General features: G+C 40.5%; 3 protein-coding genes across 8 annotated transcripts in view; 1 reads left to right on the forward strand and 2 right to left on the reverse strand.

The window, feature by feature from the left end:
- Positions 1 to 333: 333 nt before the first annotated feature.
- LOC134325428 (adenosine receptor A2b-like) lies at positions 334 to 18,402 on the forward strand. 4 transcript variants are annotated; one of them, XM_063007614.1, is made up of 8 exons: positions 334 to 395; positions 482 to 607; positions 3,474 to 3,706; positions 3,777 to 4,046; positions 7,299 to 7,437; positions 10,175 to 10,264; positions 15,373 to 15,474; positions 16,270 to 18,402. In XM_063007614.1, exon 8 carries the CDS (start codon positions 16,324 to 16,326, stop codon positions 17,335 to 17,337), a length of 1,014 nt encoding a protein of 337 aa, XP_062863684.1. In that variant the 5' UTR covers positions 334 to 395; positions 482 to 607; positions 3,474 to 3,706; positions 3,777 to 4,046; positions 7,299 to 7,437; positions 10,175 to 10,264; positions 15,373 to 15,474; positions 16,270 to 16,323; the 3' UTR covers positions 17,338 to 18,402. The 4 variants fall into 4 exon arrangements, 3 of the variants coding, with proteins under 3 accessions (XP_062863684.1, XP_062863683.1, XP_062863685.1); XM_063007613.1 differs by having other exon boundaries at positions 3,474 to 4,046; XR_010014295.1 differs by lacking the exon at positions 16,270 to 18,402 and having other exon boundaries at positions 3,474 to 4,046; positions 15,373 to 15,546.
- zgc:162964 (uncharacterized protein LOC560569 homolog) lies at positions 953 to 9,918 on the reverse strand. 2 transcript variants are annotated; one of them, XR_010014294.1, is made up of 9 exons: positions 9,705 to 9,918; positions 7,282 to 7,423; positions 6,979 to 7,119; positions 6,705 to 6,842; positions 6,395 to 6,551; positions 4,965 to 5,106; positions 3,759 to 4,034; positions 2,688 to 2,801; positions 2,482 to 2,562 (listed from the first exon to the last, which is right to left on the reverse strand). XR_010014294.1 is itself a non-coding variant. In XM_063007612.1 (8 exons), exons 1-8 carry the CDS (start codon positions 9,898 to 9,900, stop codon positions 2,366 to 2,368), a joined length of 1,389 nt encoding a protein of 462 aa, XP_062863682.1. In that variant the 5' UTR covers positions 9,901 to 9,918; the 3' UTR covers positions 953 to 2,365. The 2 variants fall into 2 exon arrangements, 1 of the variants encoding a protein (XP_062863682.1); XM_063007612.1 differs by lacking the exon at positions 2,688 to 2,801 and having other exon boundaries at positions 953 to 2,562.
- Positions 18,403 to 18,420: 18 nt separating the features above from the next.
- The window catches only part of xdh (xanthine dehydrogenase), a 35,668-nt gene continuing 30,552 nt past the window's right edge, over positions 18,421 to 23,536 (reverse strand). For both annotated transcript variants that reach the window (XM_063007610.1, XM_063007609.1), the window contains exons 31-36: positions 23,465 to 23,517; positions 22,050 to 22,164; positions 21,749 to 21,814; positions 21,477 to 21,665; positions 20,331 to 20,498; positions 18,421 to 19,025 (exon numbers count right to left, since the gene is read on the reverse strand). In XM_063007610.1, coding sequence (XP_062863680.1) covers positions 18,975 to 19,025; positions 20,331 to 20,498; positions 21,477 to 21,665; positions 21,749 to 21,814; positions 22,050 to 22,164; positions 23,465 to 23,517 — 642 coding nt within the window. In that variant the 3' untranslated portion in view covers positions 18,421 to 18,974. The remainder of the gene's footprint in view (positions 19,026 to 20,330; positions 20,499 to 21,476; positions 21,666 to 21,748; positions 21,815 to 22,049; positions 22,165 to 23,464; positions 23,518 to 23,536) is intronic.

Here is a 23,536-nt window from a genome sequence, read left to right on the forward strand (position 1 = left end):
TTAGTAAGCTTGTCTTTATGACTACACTGACTGTACATGTAATTTTAATGGTAAACAGTGCACAAAACATAAAAAGTCACTGTTAAATTTTGTAAAATTTTGTGTCTACTTAACCCTACTAAATTATCTTATTACAAAAGTCCGATTGTGGTGGCATTCTTTTAGGAGCTGCTCTATGTTAGTGTAGTTGTGTCCCTCTGTGATGCCTTGTTTGGTCAGCAGATAGGGCAGGGAGGCTCAGTTGACTTACAATCACCTGTGCCTCATGAGCGCTGATATGCTCCAGGTGGAAGTTCCCCCTTATATCAAGACTTTTGTGTTTATTTTCTCTAAAGGTGTGATGCCAGAATGCTCAGTCTTGGTTTGAATGGCATGAGGCTAACTGTGTTAGCTTGGTAAGCGAAAACTGCAGTGACGTAATCGCTGTCTAAGTGGTGTGTCTGAATAAGTTTGATGTCTTATTAGAATCCTCTCTACTTAGGAATCTGCCTACCTAGGCTTCAAGACAGCTCAGTAGGTTTTCAAACTGACCCCCTGGAGAGCGGATTGACCCACTGGCGGCACAACATCCCTTTCTAAATCACTTCATGCACAGGAGGCACCAGAGGTAGGGTAGGGGTTCACTTTATTCTGTTTTCTGTCTGTTCTTTTTCTGAGGGCTGACTTGTCACAGACAAGTAGCCTGTCATATTGTGACATCCAGTTATCTGTTCAGCGCTATCCCTGTTATACCCACTTTATCCCTTGTAGGCTGCAAACATTTTTTGTATCTTTCATGTTAATTTGAACAAATGGGCTGAGGTGGCACAACCAGCTAGCATGCCAGTTAACATCTCCCTCTGTGTACCGAAAACGGTTAAACTGTCACCTACAAGCCCGAATTTGCAAAAAATGACTCGTTATACAAAGTAAAAATGAAAGAGAATTTATTCATATTTAAAAAGAACTTCATTGATTGCTCCATATTCGTCCACCATATTTGTAATTTCTTGTGAGATAAGTTGTGCCGCACTGAATGCTGGGATTGCCTTCAGCATTGGATGCTCCCTCATTATTCAGTCAGATTATTAAGGTGCTTCTAAATAAGGCACCTTAGTAGGCAGCATTTTAAGTATCTGAGAATTCGAACAGCCTTTTTCTCGAGAGCATATGATGACATAAAATGCGTCTATGAATAGAGCTCACTAGGTTTTCGGACAGACCATTTGTTTCTATTAATTTGGCCACCTTTTTATTTGCAATTGTCTTTTTTAGTTAGTGGCTTTTTAATCACAGTATTGTTTTACTTTGATTAAATATGTGCAAATGGGTTCATTTCCATTCACCACACGCTTTCTGTAGCGAGGCAGCGTTCCAGCCCGTTACACTTATAAAGAATACTCAATAGAAACCATGTTCACAAACTTGACAAACTTCACTTTTAATAATATGTAGTTGCATAATCTAACATTTGAGTGCTAAAATTGATTATTCAGTTATAAAAATTAATGTATACCTTCACCAAGATGAATAAATATCAATAAATTATTATTGATATATATATTAATAGTATAGTATATGCAAATAAAGGCATTGTAAAAAAAAAACGTCAAACTTCAGTTTATATTCAATATTACAAAATTAAATTAAATCCCATTAAACATACATTCATTCATTGTATATTTCACCACTGCTTTATCCTATTCAGGGTCACGGTGGGTACAATTCACTGGGTGAAAGGCTGGAAACACCCTGGACGGTTTGCCAGTCCATCACAGGGCAAACATACACACACACGCCTCAATTTTAGTAGCTCCAGTTAACCTGGCTGCATGTCTTTGGACTGTGGGAGGAAACCGGAGCACCCAGAGGAAAACCAGGCTAAACATATGGCAAACATTCAAACTTCATACAGAAAGAACCCGGACTGCTCCACCTGGGAATCGAATCCAGGACCTTCTTGCTGTAAGGCGACAGGGCTACCCTCTAAACGACCTGTTCTCATAAACAAGCAGAAAATGTGCTTGCCATTTTTACATATTGTCCTTTTAATTTTAATAAAAATTATTTATGTATTAAAGCAAATATGACCATCTTACACCATCAACCTGCTCCTACTGATTCATTATCAAGCTAAAATAAAATAAATCCTTGTTATTTATATTTGGCAAAAACTATAATTAAGCAGGCTTAGATGAAATGTATACTCTTTACATTCAAAGCTGAATGAATGTAATGAATATGTAGAGATGGATCCTTGAGTAAACAGTGTCTCGACTCTATAACGTATTGCAACAGCTCGGAGCAAGCCGAGGCAGACCAGTAGACACGGTGTGCAAAAGTTTATTGCTCAAGCCTTGTGTAATTAGGTGTGTCTCTGATAAGTCTATCTTGTGTAATAGACTCTGTAATACACAATCTTGGGCCTCCAAAGCGAATAGGAATTGTCGAATTTCAGCAGGTACGCTCCTTGGCCCGGGTATTGGTGACTGCCTGCGTAGACGTCCTCGTGGCTGTCGTGCCGACAGAGTTGTACTACCTCGCTAACATTCTTGGACTTTCCACTTTCCTCTTTGTTGTGGCCTGCATTGAAATAATAACATGTTACTGTGAATGACTGCAGAGAAAAAATCTTGATGTAGCTTTAGTAAATCCTGGAGTGCCAAATTGTGACAGATTTAACTTTCGCAGTTTTTTTATCCAATTACCCGACAGCATTACGCTTCCTCTATACTGATGTTGATCTTCACTTCTGACTGAGGAGAGCCGTGACTAACACACACCCCCTCCAACACGTGCAGTAGCCAACTGCATCTTTTCACCTGTATGAAGCAAGTTCATATGGAATAGAATGCTATTTATACATATACAGACATACAGTACAACAACATTTCTTCTTTGCGTATCCCAGCTTGTTTAGAAGCTGGGGTCAGAGCGCAGGGTCAGCCATTGTACGGCGCCCCTGGAGCAGAGATGGTTAAGGGCCTGGCTCAAGGGCCCAACAGTGGCTGCATGGCAGAGCTGGGATTTGAACTCTCAACCTTTCAGTTGATAGCCCAAAGCTCTACTGTCCCATATGTGGATCAGCTTTGCCCTGTCTCTGGGCAACACCATCAATCAGCCAGCAGAGGTCGTAACTGCATCAGTAATAAGGAATCTCCCTCCAGCATCCAACCCTTCGAATGAGCCAATCATTGTTTGCGTAGGCGCCCAGCCTGCCAGTAGCAGAGCTGAGATTCGAGCCAACTATTTCAAGATGCCAGTTCTGGTGAGCTAGTGTGCTTTATCACTGCACCACCTGAGCTTTAATTTAACTTTAAGTGTATAACAGCTGGAAAATCATCAGACTGCTGAACTCTGACCCTCCATGACTGGTCACCTCTAATGACTACTTTAATAATTCGTAGTAATTATGTATGCATAGTCTTCAATACGTCTAGTATCAATCATTTATCTTCTGTTTTACCATTGCTTTATTTATTGTGTCTATTCAGGGTTGTAGTGGGTCCAATTCACTGGGTAAAAGGTAGGAAACACCCTGGACTGGTTGCCAGTCCATCACAGGGCAAACACACACATTCACACCTAGGGCTGTTTAAGTTTCTCCTGTTAACCTGACTGCATGTTATTGGACTGTGGGAGGAAACCCACGCAGACACAGGGAAAACTCCACACAGAAAGGACCCGCATCTTGCAACCTGGGAATCAAACCCAGGACCTTCTTGCTGTAAGTATATTGTCTCTACAGACATAAATAAAGCAGTGATCTGTTTTCTTACCCGACTCTCCGTTTTCAGACGCAGATTCCTCCGTGTCGGCCAATTTTGATATGTTCTCTGCGTTCGACCACTCGAAGTACAACCCGAAGGCGATGTCATAGTGATCGGTGGCGAATTCCCAGAAGAAAAAGGAGCCGTCCTTGTTAGTAGGAATGCGCACGGTCAGCACCTCCCCTCTCCCGACAGAGAGCACAGACTCTGCATCCTGTTTCATCTTCTCCTTGAATTCCTTTATCTGAGGCCTTGTCCACATGGAGGGTGCCAGGATGGGCAACTCTGCATTGGATAGTAAGCAAGAATAGGGTTTAACTAAAAATCATACATCTGAGTAGTAATTGTTTAGTATTATCTCATTCATCACACTATATGGCCGAAAGTATTTGGACACTCGATCATGAGCTTGTTGGACAAATGGCATTAAAACAAAGTGTCATCGTTTCAGCTATAACAACAGCTACTCTTCTGAGAAGCTCACAAGACTTTGAAGTATGTCTGTGCTCATTCAGTCATTGGTATGGCTGGGCACTGGTTCATTCCAAAGCTGTTCAGTTGGGCTGAGGTCAGCGCTTTGTGCAGGACACTGGAGTTTCGTTAAACCAAGCTTGTCTTCATTTCTTTATTGACCAAATGATTTGTTACACCTGTTTGCAAGTGTTGTGGCTGAAACACTCATTCACTTTCTTAACCGCTTATCCAATCAGGGTCGCAGGGGGGTGCCGGAGCCTATCCCAGCTTTTCAATGGGCGCAAGGCACACAGTAACACCCTGGACGGGGCGCCAGTCCATCGCAGGGCACACACACATACACACCCATTCACCTATAGGGCAATTCAGCACCTCCAATTAACCTGGCTGCATGTTTTTGGACTGTGGGAGGAAACCGGAGCTTCCGAAGAAAACCCACACAGACACGGGGAGAACATGCAAACTCCGTACAGAAAGGACCCAGACCACCCCACCTGGGGATCGAACCCAGGACCTTCTTGCTGTGAGGCGACAGTGCTACCCACTTAGCCACCGTGCCACCCTGTGGCTAAAACACATGAATGCAAAAATTAGACGGTGTGTCCCAATACCTTTGGCCATATAGTGTAGTTCCTATCGATTCTTCACTTTGTCTATTAATAAAAGTTAATGAAAACTGATGTAAATGCTATAAATCATTAAGCATTAATGAGAACAAAATGAAAAAATTGAATATGATACCTCCGCTTTTGGTTTCTATGAATAAACGACCTGATTTCTGGTTTGTCTCTTTTTCTTCACTCGTTAAGGATTCTGATTGGCTGATGAGATTTCCTTCTGGTACTTTGTCGTTTAAGACAGGAGACGGGGCTTCAGCTGTGTACTGTCACAAACACACACACATAGTTAGTTTCATATTAACACACATATATACATCAGCCATAACATTGAACATAACATTAAAACCACCTCCTTGTTTCTACACTCACTGTCCATTTTATCAGCTCCACTTACCATATAGGAGCACTTTGAAGTTCTACAATTACTGACTGTAGTCCATCTATTTATCTACATACCTTTTTAGCCTGTTTTCACCCTGTTCTTCAATAGTCAGGACCCCAGGTGGTGGTGTGTCAGTGTGTGTTGTGCTGGTATGAGTGGATCAGACACAGCAATGCTGATGGAGTTTTTAAACACAGTGTCCACTCACTGTCCACTCTATTACACACTTCTACCTAGTTGGTCCACCTTGTAGCTGTAAAGTCAGAGACGATCGCTCATCTATTGCTGCGGTTTGAGTCGGTCATCTTCTAGACCTTTATCAGTGGTCACAGGATGCTGCTCATGGGGCGCTGTTGGCTGGATATTTTTGGTTGGTGGACTATTCTCAGTCCAGCAGTGACAGTGAGGTGTTTAAAAACTCCATCAGCACTGCTGTGTCTGATCCACTCATACCAGCACAACACACACTAACACACCACCACCATGTCAGTGTCACTGCAGTGCTGAGAATGATCCAACACCTAAATGATACCTGCTCTGTGGTGGTCCTGACTCAGTTACACTTCGACATTCTGGACATCTTGACTAAAAGATTGCTAAATGAATTGCCGTAGGATTGCTCAAACCGCCTCATAGTGCAAATTAACCAGTAAACGTGAGGCACTTGAACGCTACACGATTGAAAAATGCTAAATCGCTAAACACAAACCTTACAGTTTGAATTTCACAGCAAATTGCATAGTACACAGGTAAATGCTAGTTACATTAGGTAAGCCTTACTTACTTACCTACCTACTTACTTAATAGCTATAATGAAGTGCATAAAAGAAGTGCACATCTCAGTAACTGAGTTGCAACTGACATGTCATTGCTATGTAAAGATCAAGGTTGCCAGCACAACAGTCTGATAAGCTGTGTCTCATCGACTAGGACACTAAAATGTCCATGTTTGGGTTTTCTAGCTAAGTCAGGCTGCAATTTGGATCTGTTTTGTAGGTTGTATGTGATTAAGACTATAAACTTTCTTTAAATGTGAGCCACCAGCATGACGACTAGGATGTGGCCTAAAACGTGATTATTTAACACACTTTAGCATGTCTACAGCAGAAGACAGGTTAGGCTTACATGCAGCTCCCTTGTAAACAATAGCTGATGTCAAACCTGCTGACCTGTTGGTAGGCTTGTTGTATATACTGTTGGTAGTGCTGTTCCTGGAGCTGGAGGATGAGGAGCTTTTGCTGGTCTGGGTTGTCAGGAAACTGTTGCGCTGCATATTGCTGAAAGTACATGGCTGTCCGGGCATTCAGAGCAGCCATGACCTGCTGTCTAAACATATCAAACAACATACAACATATTATAAATCGTGCTGTATTTATTATCATTGTCAACACACAAGTATTGGTGGACCTTTTGAAAGACAGTGATGGTTAGAATGTTATGCAGCATCAGATTCATGGTTTCTGATCACTTGTCTCTCACTTTTGTTGCTCTATCAGCAAGCTGTCAGCCTCCTGTCTCCTTTTCTCCTCTATCTTCCTCCTTTCCTCCTCTTGACGTTGCTCTTCCTCTCGCCTCTCCTGCTGTTCTTTTTCCACCCTGAGGCGCTCCTCCTCTCTTCTGTACACACACACACATACACGTTTCCTTCTTTTCTGTACATAACACGGACATTTCAGATTACAGGGATTGCCAAGCTACTGAGTAGTACATTTCTATCTGTGAATGTGATTCTAAGTTTGTGAATCATACTTACAGCTGCCTCTCTTGCTCCTCCTTCTTGATTTTGTGAGATGTCACGTATGGCGAAAACCGACTACAGCAGGAGTTCAGGAGCTTCACGAAATCCTCCATAGCATCCTCTTTGGCCATGCTGCCTAGCTGTGCCCATTTTTTCCTGCCAGTAGAATATCTGTTACATATTTGCTAAATAAACTCTAGTTTCTTTATTAAGTAAAACAACAACATATAAACTAGATCAAGTTATACTCTTTATTTCAGGTTTACAAGTGTGTTCACAGTTGAATGAATCTCAGACATAATTAACATTTTACACTACCTTCTGTCATTCCCCAGAACATCGAAGAAGCCAACCTCAGGACAAGCCTTTGCGTTATAAGGTCCAAGTGAGACTTGCTTCTGAAGTGCGACGAAGTGCAGATTGTCTTCGTATGTCGGATTGAAGGCTTTTCCGTTCATCTCTGCAAAAACAGCAGTATGTACAATTGTATTTATTTCTTTGACTTAAAAGGTCATAGGACAAATATATTATGCTGCAGGTCAATAGAAGATAATTACATTTACATTTTAAGCATTTAGCAGATGCCTTAATCCAAAGTGACTTACAATTACGACTGAAAACAGTCTGAGCAATTGAGAGTTAAAGGCCTTGCTCATGAACCGGCAATCTTATACATTACTGGTCCAGTACCTTAACCATTGAGCTTCCACTACACCACTAGTGTAACATTATTAACACTGGAATTGCTCCTGGCCTGAATATAGCTGGTTGTTTGTAGACTAGGATAGGAATATGAAAAGCATCATTATGCATCATGTATGCATCATGTATAACTGTGTAAACATTACACCAAACAAATGATACTTTGCATATGTGTATGTGTTCTCAATAGATTCTTCTCATGTTGCTCAGACTGTCTCGCTGTTTGCTGTAGTCTGTAGGGATTCTGTAGAATTTCCTATGAAGTTTCTATTATCAATTAATTCTTACTGCTGTATTGCCCTACTCAAAACTGGCTTGTCTCTGATCTTGGTTTACCTATATTAAACATTATTACCACTTAATAATTATTATCAGCTGGTTCGATTAATAAACATAATAGCCTTTTGAAGTAGCTTCATGTCACCACTTCATTTCCAGTTACAATGTCTATAAAAAGATTAAGACATACCTTGCATTATCACTTACTTGTTTTACTTAACTGAGTAGAATAAATACCAAAACCGATCAACAAAAATGTTTAGTATAGTGGAACATGTGAAACCTAGTGAAATAGTGACCCTACGTTAATTAACACTTCTTGGTGCCACAAGCGACTACATTTGACACCTTATATGAACAATAAAACCTTTATTTTCTGTTGGTTTGCATGTTAATTGCAAATAAGTTTAAACCCTATTTTACAGTCAGCAATGACACTTAAATGTCAGCTGATTGTGTTGGCTAGTGGAGTTGCATTGAACCTGCAACACTATTGCCAAAGGTATGTGGATACCTGAACATGAGCTTGTTGTGACAGCCAATTCCTAAACCATTGGCATTAATATGGAGTATAATAGTCTTTACTGTCAGTAGGTTTTCCATGCAAGTGTGCCTGTGGGAAGTTTTGGCCATTCAAATGAGCGAGTGAGTGAGTAAGAGAGTTATCACAGCCCTGATCAAGTGCTTACTAAAAATAACTAAATGAAAAGAGCACAAACTTTGGGTACTGAACTAGTGATCAGAAGCTGGCTGGGTCAAGTCTCACCAACACCAAGTTACCACTGTGCATAACCCTAACTGTAAACTGCTTGCAATGTAATTAGCGATTGTAAATCGCTGTGGATAAAGCACCCTGCTAAGTATAAATGTTTGAAAACCAGTTTCCTCCCAATCTAGTCATATCCAGTCACCGGATCGTAATTCTTCTGACCGAGGAGGGTCGCAAACCTCACACGCCCCCTGAGACACGTGTTCTGTACTGACCGCATATTTTCCCCTGCATGAGGCAGGTTCATACGGGGATCTCTATCGTGTCTGTTTAGGCACCCGGCCAGCTGATAGCACAGTAGTAATATTTAAATTCCTGTATTTTTTTTTTTTTGTGGGGTTGCCATGCTGCTCCAGGGTCTTCCTCGTGTGACACAATCTCTCCATGTGCCTCTTGTCTCTGAAGTTATTGTGACCCTGATTATGATGAAGTTGTTGCACAAGATAAATGTAAATAAAATAGCACCAGAATTTGGTGCGTTTGGGACATATTTAAGTATAAAAAGGGTATATTCATTCATTCATTCATTTTCTTATCCGATTAGGGTCATGCGCGCTGGGTGCTGGAGCCTATCCCAGCTATTCAATGGGCGCAAGGCACACAGTAACACCCTGGACGGGGACCTTCTTGGTTTTGGACTGTGGGAGGAAACCGGCGCTCCCGGAGGAAACCCACACAGACACGGGGAGAACATGCAAACTCAGCACAGAAAGGACCCGGACCGCCCCAGCTAAGGATCGAACCCAGGACCTTATTGCTATAAAAAGGGTATATCTCTCATTGAATAAATATTTATCAAAATACTTGGGACACAAACGTTTTTTGGTCACAGTGACCAGGAACTGAACTCTCCTGGTCAGCGACTCACCTATTTGGTGCTACAGGTGTTCGACTTTATTTTCGGACTTTCGGAGGGGGAAGCAATACATAAAACAAGTTAGAAGACTTTAATAAGAGGCAGTTTTAGTCGTAGCTTTAAATTACACGTTACCTTTAAAGAACTTAAGCCCGAGCGCGTATAGCTCCTCTAAGGAAAAGCCCCAGTTGCTTTCGATATTCCACTTCGTCTGCTCCTCACTTTCCTGCCGTGTTTCTTCAGTTTCTTGTTGTTTTGTCATGTCATCTCCGTTTTCGGAAGCTTTTTCGAACACCTCAGTGTCTAGAACTCGAGGTTCGAGTGCTGCCATGTCGCTGCTGACCGTGTCACAGGTGGCCACGTAGCCTATCTCACCAACAGCACTGCATACTTCCATACTAAACAGTGTAGTACGCCACCACTAATGCTCAATAATGATGTTCTATTTTCAAATACTACGTAGTGTGCTAGTATGAAGTTTTGACATAATGTACCTGCATTGACTAACCACACGGAAATACATGTATTTTAAATAATTAAAGTAGTATGGAGTCGGGAAATGTGGTTTATAACGATAGGTAGTATCTGTGCTTGTGTTTACACAGTATGTATCACACCCTGTGGGGGAACCTGTCCGGCTCGTGTATCCTGCTTCTCCGGAATCAGGACAGGACGCCAAAACAGGCGGAGAAAAGGTTTGTTTTTAATCAGTGTAAGTGTAGTTTTTTAAACACAGGCACACTATACACTGATCAGCCATAACGTTAAAACCACCTCCTTGTTTCTACACTCACTGTCCATGTTATCAGCTCCACTTACCATATAGAAGCACGTTGTAGTTCTACAATTACTGACTGTAGTCTGTCTGTTTCTCTGCATGCTTTGTTAGCCCCCTTTCATGCTGTTCTTCAATGGTCAGGACCCCCACAGAGCAGGTATTATTTAGAGCAGTGGTGGATGATTCTCAGCACTGCAGTGACACTGACACAGTGGTGGTGTGTTAGTGTGTGTTGTGCTGGTATGAGTTTTTAAATACCGTGTCCATTCACTGTCCACTCTATTAGACACTCCTACCTAGTTGGTCCACCTTGTAGATGTAAAGTCAGAGACGATCGCTCATCTATTGCTGCTGTTTGAGTCGGTCATCTTCAAGACCTTCATCAGTGGTCACAGGACGCTGCCCACGGGGTTCTGTTGGCTGGATATATTTGGTTGGTGGACTATTCTCAGTCCAGCAGTGACAGTGAGGTGTTTAAAAAATCCATCAGCGCTGCTGTGTCTGCTCCGCTCCTACCAGTACAACACACACTAACACACCACCACCATGTCAGTGTCACTGCGATGCTGAGAATGATTCATCACCTAAATAATACCCGCCCTGCCGCTGATTGCGGCAATCGATTTCTGAGAAAATTCTGGTCTTCTTTGATATGCTACGTGACCACCTTCCCATTGGAAAAACTTGCCCTTGATCTAATATGGCTGCTTTCAAGATGGCGGCCATGTTCCGGACATAGCCTAAAAGATAGGCACCCTCACCCATTACTTGCTGGGTTATTCAGATATGTCATTTTCCCTTTCGTTTCTGAAATAAAAGAGTGTTTATTTAAAAGAGCCTTTTGACTCACCCTGTAGTATTTTTTACTGGCTAACTTTTCCCAGTGTAGTAAAAGCACACATTTCTCATTTGACAGACACCTCTGGGTGTGTTGTACTTGAATCTCTACATTGCTTAGGAAATAGTTAAACAGCAAAACAGATACTTTTGAAACAAGGTGTGTCCAAGACAAATACCTTAACATATTTGCAATTCAAATCCAACAGTGGCAGGTTTGAAGATGTACAGACCCTACGCTTAAACTGCAGTAGGATCCGATTTCATTTTGGAATACTGCTTTCTTCAATACTTTTTAGATGTTTCATATACAGTATTAACAAGCCTATAATGTAACACTAGCACAGGCAGAGTAAATACAAGCATTAGCTAAAGCATGAAAGGAGTGATCACATTTTCATCCTAAGTTGTTCATATAAGGTTAACTAGTTTTTTCTTTTTATTGGACTGAATATGTGTTCTACATAAGAATTGAAATAATTATATTCATCTGCCACTTAGTGCTCCTACCAAGCTATGTATAGTGCATATAGTACAACCCCAAAATCAGCGTTACTTACATTTTTAATTTGACTTTTATTTGATTGCAGACAGTTTGAACCCAAGATATTTCATGTTTGTCTGCTCAACTTCATTTCATTTGTTAATAAACCTCCATTCCTGCATTTTAGGCCTGAAACACATTCCAAAGTTGGGACGGGGGCAATTTAGGGCTAGTAATGAGGTAAAAAAAAACTAAATATTGATGTGATTCCAAACAAGTGATGTCAACAGGTGATTGTAATCATGGTTTGGTACAAAAGCAGCATCCAGGAAAGGCTGAGTCTCTGATGAGCAAAGATGATCAAATGATCTTCAGTTTGTCAACAGATGTGTAAGGAAATTATTAAAATTTTTAAAAACAATGAACCTCAAAGAAAGATTGGAAAGGATTTGCATATTTCTCAGCAATGACCAGTTATCAGCCAGGGTGTGTCATGGTATGGGGCATTCACACTTCTGTGATGGCAGCATTAATGCAGAAAAGTACATTGAGATCTTAGAGCAACATGTGCTGCCTTCAAGATGTCATCTATTCCAGGGACGTCCATGCATTTTTCAACAAGACGATGCAAAACCACATGCTGCACACATTACAATGGCATGGCAGAAGAGGGTACGGGTACTGTACTGGCCTGCCTGCAGTCCTGACCTGTCCCCAATAGAGAATGTGTGAAGAATTTTGAAACGTGTTTGCAGGAAGAATGGGACAAAATAAAAGCTGAAACACTAAATCACTTGGTCTCCTTAGTGCCATAGTGTGGTGAAAAAGAATGGCAACATTACAAAGTTGTAAATGCTTTACTGTCCCAACTTGAGCAGACAAAACATGAAAAAACTCAGGTTCATCCTGTCTGCAATTAAATAAAAGTCAAAGTAAATGTAAGAAACTCTGTGGTTTTTTTTATTATTTGCATTTTTTTCCCCAGAGAATTCCTTTAATGTAACCAAACTTAAGGACTTTTAAGGATTAACTGCCAGTTTAAGGTCTTGCCATGGCATATCAATGTGGTTTAAGTCAGGGTGCACCAAAAGCCCAGTTGCTCTTATGTGTTTGATAATGGACTATTGTTAGTTTTTCTTTTGTGAATTCCTGGAAATGCTGTTGATGTACTTCTGCTGGTCCCTGACCCTACATTTTTGAATAACAAGCCTTTGAATAATCACCTCTTATGAGTTAACAATGGCTTCATTAACTAAGTTATTACTACAGATTTCTGATAACAAAATAACAGTGTGACAGATTGTAATAAAGAAAGCAGCTTACAGTACAGCAGAGGCCACTCGTGCAGATGGTAGATTTAAAGAACTTTGAGTCTGCACTACATTTTATAAGATAATAAGATTTCTTTATTGATCCCCATGGGGGAAATTCGAGTGTTACAGCAGCTCCAGTACAGTATAAGTACAGTAAATAGAGTAAGAATAAAATAGAGTAGAATAAAATATAAATAAAACTATAAAAATAATGAGATGCAATTACTATCATACAGCAGTATGACAATTACAACCATATGATAAAAACACTATATATTTTATATGTGGCTTGTCAGTGTGAGGACGATCTGTGTATTCTGCTATTGTTATGCAGTCAAAAGATTGTCTGTAGTCGCTCAGACTCAGGAGGCATGGTGCATAGATAAAACAAATGAAAAAGGGGTGGGAGTTAAGGTGGTCCATCCATGCAGATCAGATCAGCTTGTCATATGTTACAACAGGCCACAACATAAAAATATAAACTGGCTTCAGCTCAACAATTGATTCTTTACTTTACTTATTGTATCATTTTAAAGACTTGTGTTCACCAAAGAAATGAATTGTTTGCTGTTTAAAAATAACTAAACTGAAAAATGAATGAGACTTTGTCAAAGGAACACCAGCGAACTAGAGCCATGTACATAGTAATGATTTGCGTTTGTTTTATGTGAACTGGACCAAAGATATTTGCTTCTGTGAATTTCCTGCTGGTGAGTAAACAGATATTATTACACCTACACTCTGTAAAATGTAGATTTTAAGTTTGTCAGACTCAGATATTCATCAGCATTAAGTTTATGGATAGAACTTAACATTCTGCTTAAAATAGTACCACAATCTATGTAATCCCTCATGTTTATTAACTGTTATAATTATTTAAGCACAAATAATGTTTTCTGTGGTGGTTTTTTCTTAGATAGTTGTGGGATTTCTTATAGCTTCTCACTTTTTAACCACTCTAATTTATTTACCCTTGGACACTTTTCTACACCGATCAGCCATAACATTAAAACCACATTTTTGTTTCTACACTTACTGTCCATTTTATCAGCTCCACTTACCATATAGAAGTATTTTGTACAATTACTGACTGTAGTCCATCTGTTTCTCTACATACTTTTTAGCCTGCTTTCATGCTGTTCTTCAATGGTCAGGACCCCCACAGGACCACTACAGAGCAGGTATTATTTAGGTGGTGGATCATTCTCAGCACTGCAGTGACACTGACATGGTGGTGGTGTGTTAGTGTGTGTTGTGCTGGTATGAGTGGATCAGACAGCAGCGCTGATGGAGTTTTTAAACACCTCACTGTCACTGCTGGACTGAGAATAGTCCACCAACCAAAATATCCAGTCAGCAGCGCCCCGTGGGCAGCGTCCTGTGACCACTGATGGTCTAGAAGATGACCAACTCAAACAGCAGCAATAGATGAGCGACCGTCTCTGACTTTACAGCTACAAGGTGGACCGACTAGGTAGGAGTGTCTAATAGAGTGGACAGTGAGTGGACACTGTATTTAAAAACTCCAGCAGCGCTGCTGTGTCTGATTCACTCATACCAGCACAACACACACTAACACACCACCACCATGTCAGTGTCACTGCAGTGCTGAGAATGATCCACCACCTAAATAATACCTGCTCTGTGGTGGTCCTGTGGGGGTCCTGACCATTAAAGAACAGAGTAAAAGGGGGCTAACAAAGCATGTAGAGAAACAGACAGACTACAGTCAGTAATTGTAGAACTACAAAGTGCTCCTATATGGTAAGTGGAGCTGATAAAATGGACAGTGAGTGCTGTAACAAGGAGGTGGTTTTAATGTTATGGCTGATCAGTGTATATTACCATTATAAACTAAATAATCTTAGGTAATATAGAAAATGTAAAATACTAATAATAATATTTTAATGATCCTGTCGAGCAGGTTGAATATTTGTCCTGTATCATAATCTTGTGGTGGTAATCAGGTTTTACTGCCCTGAGCCTGATCAGTATGTTTTTGTTAGCTGTCAGAAACATGTCTTCCACTTGAACATTATTAGTTAATATGTAACATGGCTTAGAAGGCCCCATATTAAATACTACTCTAATAAAATGCCACTTTATTATACAGCAACGTAATTAATTTAGGGCATAATAAATTTCATTGTAAATACAAACACTGACCATTGTACATTAGCAATATTGTGATTTAAATACGGAAACCAGTTCAGTCAGCATTTCATTCATATAATCGTCATAATGTTTTTATTTTCAAATGACTGTAAACGGAAGTCACCGCTTCCATCCTTTTCCCAGAATTTGTGATAAAGGTATTAAGCAAATAAAGTGTAACATTCATTTATTAAAAGTCACAGCTCAAGGTCTGTGTATGTGTTTTATCTCTTACAGTCCTGCACAATAGAGAAACCAGAAGCAGATTAAAATTTGAAAGAACATAAAGGCACCAGATGCTAAATAAACAAACAACAGTCAGGGGAAACATCTGGCAAGGTAAATATTGCTGACTGAATGAATGACGAGCTCTGATAAACGTATCTGTATTAACAGCTAACAATAATAAAGACGTCGTGTTTTTAATCTAAAAACAGCAAAAGACCTCATGTCAGCACACTGCACCCAGTCTATTTTAAAAGGGCTTTGTAATTTCTACGATACAACAACACAGATTGTCCATATGTCTTAGCAATTATAGTGCTTATCTTTAACCTTGTTCAATTGTATACATTGCAAACACTGTTATACGCTTTGGTAAGTACTAGGTTGACATTGTTTCAGTTGTTTCCAAACTTTCCCTGTAAACACACCGACAAGGCATAACATTATGACCACTGACAGGCGAAGTGAATAACACTGATTATCTCTTCATCACGGCATTTGTTAGTGGGTGGGATATATTAGGCAGCAAGTGAACATTTTATCCTCAAAGTTGATGTTAGAAGCAGGACAAATGGGCGTGAGGATTTAAGCGAGTTTGATAAGTGCCAAATTGTGATGGCTAGACGACTGAGTCAGAGCATCTCCGGGGTGTTCCCGGTCTGCAGTGGTCAGTATCTATCAATAAGTGTCCAAGGAAGGAACAGTGGTAAACCGGCGACTGGGTCATGGGTGATCGAACCCAGAACCTTCTTGCTGTAAGGTGACAGTGCTACCCACTTAGCCACCATGCCACCCCCTGTGGAATCATTTAAAATTGTGAAATTAACATTCTATAAATCTTTTACTCTTATTTTGCCTTGTGTGGTACAAGACAAAACTAACTGCTTTTGAATCCTCGTGTCATTTCAGTGACTTATTTCTCAGCATTGGAGCTCAAACCTTCCACTTAAGTAATATGCCAGCATGGTTACGACAATGAACAGCTGCCTGGTAGTTAATCAGAATGACACAACTCAACCCATCATCGCACCCAGCATGAAGTTCCTTCTTGTGCCCTACATTGCAGTCGAAGTAATAATATCCATTCTGTCTATGTCTGGGAATCTGCTGGTTTGTGTCGCTGTGGGATGCAACAAAAAGCTCCAAACCGTCACCAATTACTTCCTGGTCTCTCTGGCAGTGGCTGATTTGTTTGTCGGCGCTTTAGCCATCCCTTTTGCCATAATAACAGACCTGGGTTTACCTCACCACAACCTTTACCTGTGCATTGCTATTGTATACATGCTGATTATGTTTACCCAGAGTTCAATATTCAGTCTGTTAGCGGTGGCTGTTGAGCGTTACGTGGCGATACTTTTGCCCTTCCACTACCACATTCTGCTAAAGCCCAGGAACGGTAAGCTTGTCATACTGCTAATCTGGGTTCTGTCTTGTGTTTTAAGCTCAGTGCCACTGCAGGGCTGGCAAATCTGGTGGGGCAGAACCGATCAGATTGGTTACTGCTTCTTTTTCTGCGTGGTGGACATTTCCTATTTGGTCTACTTCAGTTTCTTTGCTTGCATGGTCATTCCCCTGTTGGCCATGTTTATCATTTACATCCACATTTTCATAACAGTGAGGGGTCACGTAAGGCGCATCACAGCCGTGAGCGCCGCTCTAGAGGTGCAGACGGGGCAGGATGCAGGCATGAGGAAGGAAGCTAAGAAAGCCTCATCGATTTTTCTGCTGGTCTTTGTTTTTGCGTTCTGCTGGATGCCGATACATGTAATTAATTGTGTGCAGTTGTTCTGTCCTCATTACACAGTGCCAGTATCGCTGATCTTATCTGCCATAATTCTTTCACATATGAATTCAGCCATTAACCCTTTGCTCTATGCATACAGGATGAAATCATTTCGGCTTGCGTTTAAAACGATCTTTCTTTGCTGTAGAGTGAGTCCTCCACTCTCTGACACCACTGACACTAAAGGTACCTAATGCCAAGTTCACACTACATGACTCTCCAAGTCGTCAGGTCGCTGTATAGTTCACACTACACAACTGCATCTCTTGTAATCGGGATGCTCTTAAGTCGGTGTGTATTTCACACTACACGACTGATTGGTGATAGGGGGTTTCACACTACACCATCTACCATCTGGAATCACAGGCGAGCTTCTCTGGTCGAAAATCAGGGCAAAAATCGTGTAGTGTGAACTAGGCGTAAGTGTAATAGCATGTGACTAAACAGCATGTGACTACTGTGACAAGTGCATAGTCTGTTCAAAAGCCACAATATGACTTGCCAAATTATTGCTTATGCTGATGGTTCAATGAGATAAATCAAACCCAGTATAGCATTTCCCCCCAAACATTTTAAGTATTAATCCCAACATATTAGTTTAATGAAACAATCTCCATATGCATACAATTATTGTGAGTGGACAATTTAAGAAAGCAGGTTTTATAACCCTTAAAACTTAATATAAATAAAAATAATTTTAATTATGCTTTTATTAAAAAAGATGACATGCGTTTGAAATGCAGTAATGTAGGTGTTAATGTTTGTGCAGTATTTAACATAGGTTTAAACTAAATAACCAATCACTTTCTTAACCGCTTATCCAGTCAGGGTCACGGGGATGCTGGAGCGTATCCCAGCTTTTCAATGGGCGCAAGGCACACAGTAACACCCTGGACGGGGCACCAGTCCATCGCAGGGCAGACACATACACACACATACACACCCATTCACCTATAGGGCACCTATTGGTGTCTCCAAATAACCTGACTGCATGTTTTTGGACTGTGGGAGGAAACCGGAGCTCCCAGAGGAAACATGCAAACTCCACACAGAAAGGACCCGGACCGCCTGGGGATGGAACCCAGGACCTTCTTGCTGTGATGAGACAGATAACCAATCATACCACCCAAATTATATAGTGGTACAACCTCAATCTATGTGTCATCACTACATTATTTATTAATAATGTGATCACTGGGGTCATTTCTATAATGCAATTCTCTGCTCAGTCTTTTGTTTACAATATACCAACACTGGTAAACATTAGATTTTTTAAATTCTATTTAAGCTGCCTGTTTTTAATTCATTGTTAACCAACCACTTCACACTGATCAGGGTGTAAGGCAGAAAAATACAAGGCACTGCAAACAACAGACACACTTAGTTTAGTCTATATTTAGTGTCTTATTTTAAACACATATATATGTATATTTCATTAGCAATGGCTCTGTACATAGTACAAAAATTATTTGTAATTATTTATAATGAAAGCATGATTGTGTTTACATTATATTTGCCTGTTAAAATTAAATTGATTGTCAAAACAGTCATTTACACATCATTGTGATCTTAAGTAATTAATATTACAGAAATATTAACAGTATTTATACACTGATTTGATACTATTAAACCTATTAAATATTGCAATGTCTTACCAAAGTCAATTCAGACATTAATTATTCAGTAAAAATGCCACAAATGACATATTGTGCACTTGTTTAAAAGCATTTAAACAATAATGTGCCAAGTTTTGTGAATAAAGATTAAAGCAGTAAGTGCTATTAAATGCTAAATTGTTAGAGTATGTCCTATAAGTCGGGCCCTTTGTGTTTTAAACCCTCACATCCCACGGTGTGTAAGTTCCCAGCTCTGGTGGAGGACACTGCAACAAAACAAACATATACCAGGCATTTACTATGGGTATGTCCAACAAAACATAAACTGCATGGAGAAGAAAATCAAATGTCATTATTTAATGTTGATTAGAAACACTAATCAACTAAGAACAACACGTCCTTTTGATTTGAATGAGGTTATTACACTCCGTCGATAAAGCAACTGTTTCCTGAAACATTAAACATACACACTTCCCTTTTTTCCCTCTAACATCTTTCTGTGGAATCACCAGGAACATCAATGCAGGTGTAATGTCGTTACCGTTTTGATTTAAGAGAAAAGGAGATGTGGAGCGTTTTAAACTGGTTATATGTTATAGCGACACCCAGTGTTCAGAGTAGGAATGTTTTTTTTAGACCTTAAGACCCTTGTCTGGTGTATATACAAAATAACACGTTGTTAATGATTATATTACACATGTGGTGTTCGGGTCCCGCAGGTATAAAAGTCTGTCCCTTTACTCTGTCCTACTACAACATGTCCTGCTGTGAGTGTGTGTCTGTGAGAGAGAGAGAGAGAGAGACAGAGAGACAGACAGACAGAGTGCCAGACAGAGAGAGAGGCAGACAGACAGAAAGAAACAGACAGAGACACACACACACAGAGAGAGAGAGAGAGAGAGAGAGAGAGAGACAGACAGACAGACAGACAGACAGAGAGAAACAGGCAGAGAGACAGAGATAGATAAATAAAAACAGACAGACAGGCAGAGACAGAGAGAGAGACAGACATACAGAGAGACATACTGATACAGACAGACAGACACAGCATACATGCATCACATGTATGCAACACACACACAGTAAAGCTGACCCACATGTGTTGTATAGGCTGGCATGAATAGACTGTTCAGTGGGACTGATGTGTAGACTGATAGAGATACTGTATCTGTTCAGGCTGCTGATTTTTTCTTTTTTATATTTTATCACAACAAACGGATGACACTGTTAATTATAAATATGATCCAACATAGGTAAATAATAAATGTTAACCAAAAATGCTGTATTTATTGCTTGTAAACATCTTAAAGTAAAACATCTGATATTTTGTATGTTAAATAAATTATGGCTGTATTGATTTAAAAACACAATTATGCGGTGGGTCCACCAGACCTGCAAACATTGGCTGAGTAACAAAACTATGAACACCACACAAGGGTTACTTTCTAAAATACCTCACGGGCCGTTTCAGAAAGCATAACAGGCCACAAATGGCCCGCTGGCCATAGTTTGGACACCACTGGTATAAGCTAAAATTCAACTGAAAATAAACCTTTATCTACTGTACATACCAGTTTGGTGAATTTGTCCTCGCAGGCGTTACGTATTCTCTCAGGTGTGGCGGGACTGTCAAGTCTGAAGGGTTTTGTAAGGCCAGATTCAGCCCTGGCAGCTGTAATGGCATCTTTGATGGCATAAAAGACTGAGGCAGCCAGAAAGAGAGGAGGCTCTCCTACAGCCTAAACACACAGGAATTAATTATTGATACATTTTACTGATATTGTAATGCAGTTATATCTTTAATGTTACTATTATCTTATTATGCATAATAATAGTGATATGATATACACCGATCAGCCATAACATTAAAACCACCTCCTTGTTTCTACACTCACTGTCCACTTTATCAGCTCCAAAAGCACTTTGTAGTCCACTTTGTCTACAATTACTGACAGTAGTCCATTAATTTTTCTACATAGCTTTTTAGCCTGCTTTCACCCTGTTCTTCAATGGTCAGGACCCCCACAGAGCAGGTATTATTTAGGTGGTGGATCATTCTCAGCACTGCAGTGACACTGACATGGTGGTGGTGTGTTAGTGTGTGTTGTGCTGGTATGAGTGGATCAGACACAGCAGCGCTGCTGGAGTTTTTAAATACTGTGTCCACCCACTGTCCACTCTATTAGACACTCCTACCTAGTTGGTCCACCTTGTAGATGTAAAGTCAGAGACGATCGCTCATCTATTGCTGCTGTTTGAGTTGGTCATCTTCTAGACCTTCATCAGTGGTCACAGGACGCTGCTCACGGGGCGCTGTTGGCTGGATATTTTTGGTTAGTGGACTATTCTCAGTCCAGCAGTGACAGTGAGGTGATTAAAAACTCCAGCAGTGCTGCTGTGTTATCCACTCATACCAGCACAACACACACTAACACACCACCACCATGTCAGTGTCACTGCAGTGCTGAGAATGATCCACCACCTAAATAATACCTGATCTGTAGTGGTCCTGTGGGGGTCCTGACCATTGAAGAACAGCATGAAAGGGGGCTAACAAAGCATGCAGAGAAACAGATGGACTACAGTCAGTAATTGTAGAACTACAAAGTGCTTCTATAAGGTAAGTAGAGCTGATAAAATGGACAGTAAGTGTAGAAACAAGGAGGTGGTTTTAATGTTATGGCTGATTGGTGTATGCTGTATGCAGTATACTTTACCTTGGAGGAGAATATCGCTCTTTCGTTGGGAGCGTCCCTCAGCAACGAGACCTTCAGTTCAGTAGGAATGTCTCCAAAAGCAGGAATCTTATACATTCCAGGCCCACGAGTATAAAGGTACCCTTGTGGAGAGTAGCGCAGCTCTTCTAGCGTAAAAAGTCCCACACCCTGCATGAATGCACCCTCCACCTGCACACACATGACAAGGTAAGTTCTATGATATAAAGAGCATGAGTCAGATGAGTAAGTTAATGACATGATAGTGGGTATACCTGGCCAATGTCCAGTGCTGGGTTCAGACTTTTGCCCACATCCATGACAATAGACGTATGCAGGTTCTAATGAGGTGGGGAAGTCAGAGTCATGCCACATGACTTGAACATATACTAAACAAATTACATCTAACGTAATGACTGGATTATTAGAATTACCAGCAGTAAAGATCACAGTGATTTTTGCAATGTCTTGCTATTATTATTAAATTGTTATCACAAAATCTGAATCTTATTTGTAACAACAGTAGTGACTTTACATTTATTTAATGACAATTGCAGTTGTTAAGGTGGTTGTTACCTTGTGACTGCCAGTAAGACAGTCAATCTCCACCTCTGAAACAGCTACACCATATGTGAAGTAGTTAAATACACGTCCTGAATTTGATTCAAAGTCATATCCAATATCAGGGGTCCTGCGAAACAGAACCAGACACTTATACCACCCTATCAAGTCTGTTTTAATAATAATAATAATAATAATAAGTTACACTTATATGGCGCCTATCACAAAACCCAAGGTCGCTTTACATACAAAAAGTAACAATCACACAGAAATAGCAGAAGATGAAGTGCTGAGAAAAAAGGTGAGTCTTTAGGAGAGCTTTAAACACAGAGAGAGAAGAAGTGGAACGTAGAGAGGAAGGAAGAGAGTTCCAGAGCAAAGGGGCAGCAACACTAAAAGAACGACCGCCCATAGTACTCAGCCTGAACCTGGGAACTACCAGGAGACCAGCATCTGACGACCTTAAATTCCGGGATGGAGTGTAGCACTTGAGAAGGTCCGACAAATAAACAGGACCTAAACCATGAAGTGCCTTAAATGTGAGAAGCAAAATGTTATATTGTATACGCTTATTAATAAGCAGCCAATAAGGCTGCTCAAGGACAGGGGTGATGTGATCGGATTTCTTTGTATGAGTTAGAATCCGAGCAGCAGAATTTTGAAATGACTTGGAGGGAAGCCCTAAGAGCAGAGAGTTGCAATAGTCCAGCCGAGAGGTCACAAAAGCATGGACCAGTGTCTCAGCTGCCCTAGAGGACAATCGAGGGCAGATACAAGCAATACAGTATTACAAAGATGGAAGAAAGCATCACGGGCCAGAGATTTTATGTATGGTTCAAAGGACAGAAGAGAATCAAATAGAACACCAAGATTGCGTACGGTGACTGAAGGTTTGATGTTGACGTCGTTTATAGAGAGAACCAAGTTAGAAAGAGAGGAGGATTGAAAATTCAATCCGTAACGGCGAAAAATATTGCCAAGAGGGAGAATATTGATGATAAATAGGAGGGGTCCAAGGACGGAACCCTGAGGGATACCTTGTTTGATAGACACTGTGTCCGATACATTATTCCCGACGCAAATAAAATGACACCTATCAGTTAGATACGATTTGAACCAGGACAGTGCAGTCCCTGAGAGACCAATCTCAGTGAGCCGAGTTAAGAGAAGGCTATCGTTAACTGTATCAAAGGTTTTAGTCAGCAGTGGCAGTTGTAGCCTAGCGCTTAAGGTCCTGGACTAGTAAGCAAAGGTCGCTGGTTCAAACCCCACCACTTTCAGGTTGCAACTGTTGGGCCCTTGAGCAAGGTCCTTAATCCTCAACTGGTTAAACTGTAAATCGCTGTGGATAAAAGTGTCTGCTAAATGCTGAAAATGTGAATTTTAGTCTGGGGTTTTAATACAAAAATGCTTTTTAAAATTGTACTTACTTATAAAACCCATTGGCTGATAAATTCACTCTGTCAAAGTAAGCTGCTTTCACCTAGAATATAAAAACAACA

The sequence above is a fragment of the Trichomycterus rosablanca genome, chromosome 13, assembly GCF_030014385.1.
Source record: "Trichomycterus rosablanca isolate fTriRos1 chromosome 13, fTriRos1.hap1, whole genome shotgun sequence".
In the NCBI taxonomy this organism is placed as follows: domain Eukaryota; kingdom Metazoa; phylum Chordata; class Actinopteri; order Siluriformes; family Trichomycteridae; genus Trichomycterus; species Trichomycterus rosablanca.

Coding starts and splice junctions, on each gene's coding strand:
- LOC134325428 (XM_063007613.1), top strand. CDS start 16,324: ATGGTTACGACAATGAACAGCTGCCTGGTAGTTAATCAGAATGACACA.
- zgc:162964 (XM_063007612.1), bottom strand. CDS start 9,900: ATGGCAGCACTCGAACCTCGAGTTCTAGACACTGAGGTGTTCGAAAAA. Junction 7,120..7,281: donor GTTCTGGGGAATGACAGAAG/GTAGTGTAAAAT, acceptor TTCTACTGGCAG/GAAAAAATGGGCACAGCTAG. Junction 2,563..3,758: donor GTCTGAAAACGGAGAGTCGG/GTAAGAAAACAG, acceptor ATTTCAATGCAG/GCCACAACAAAGAGGAAAGT.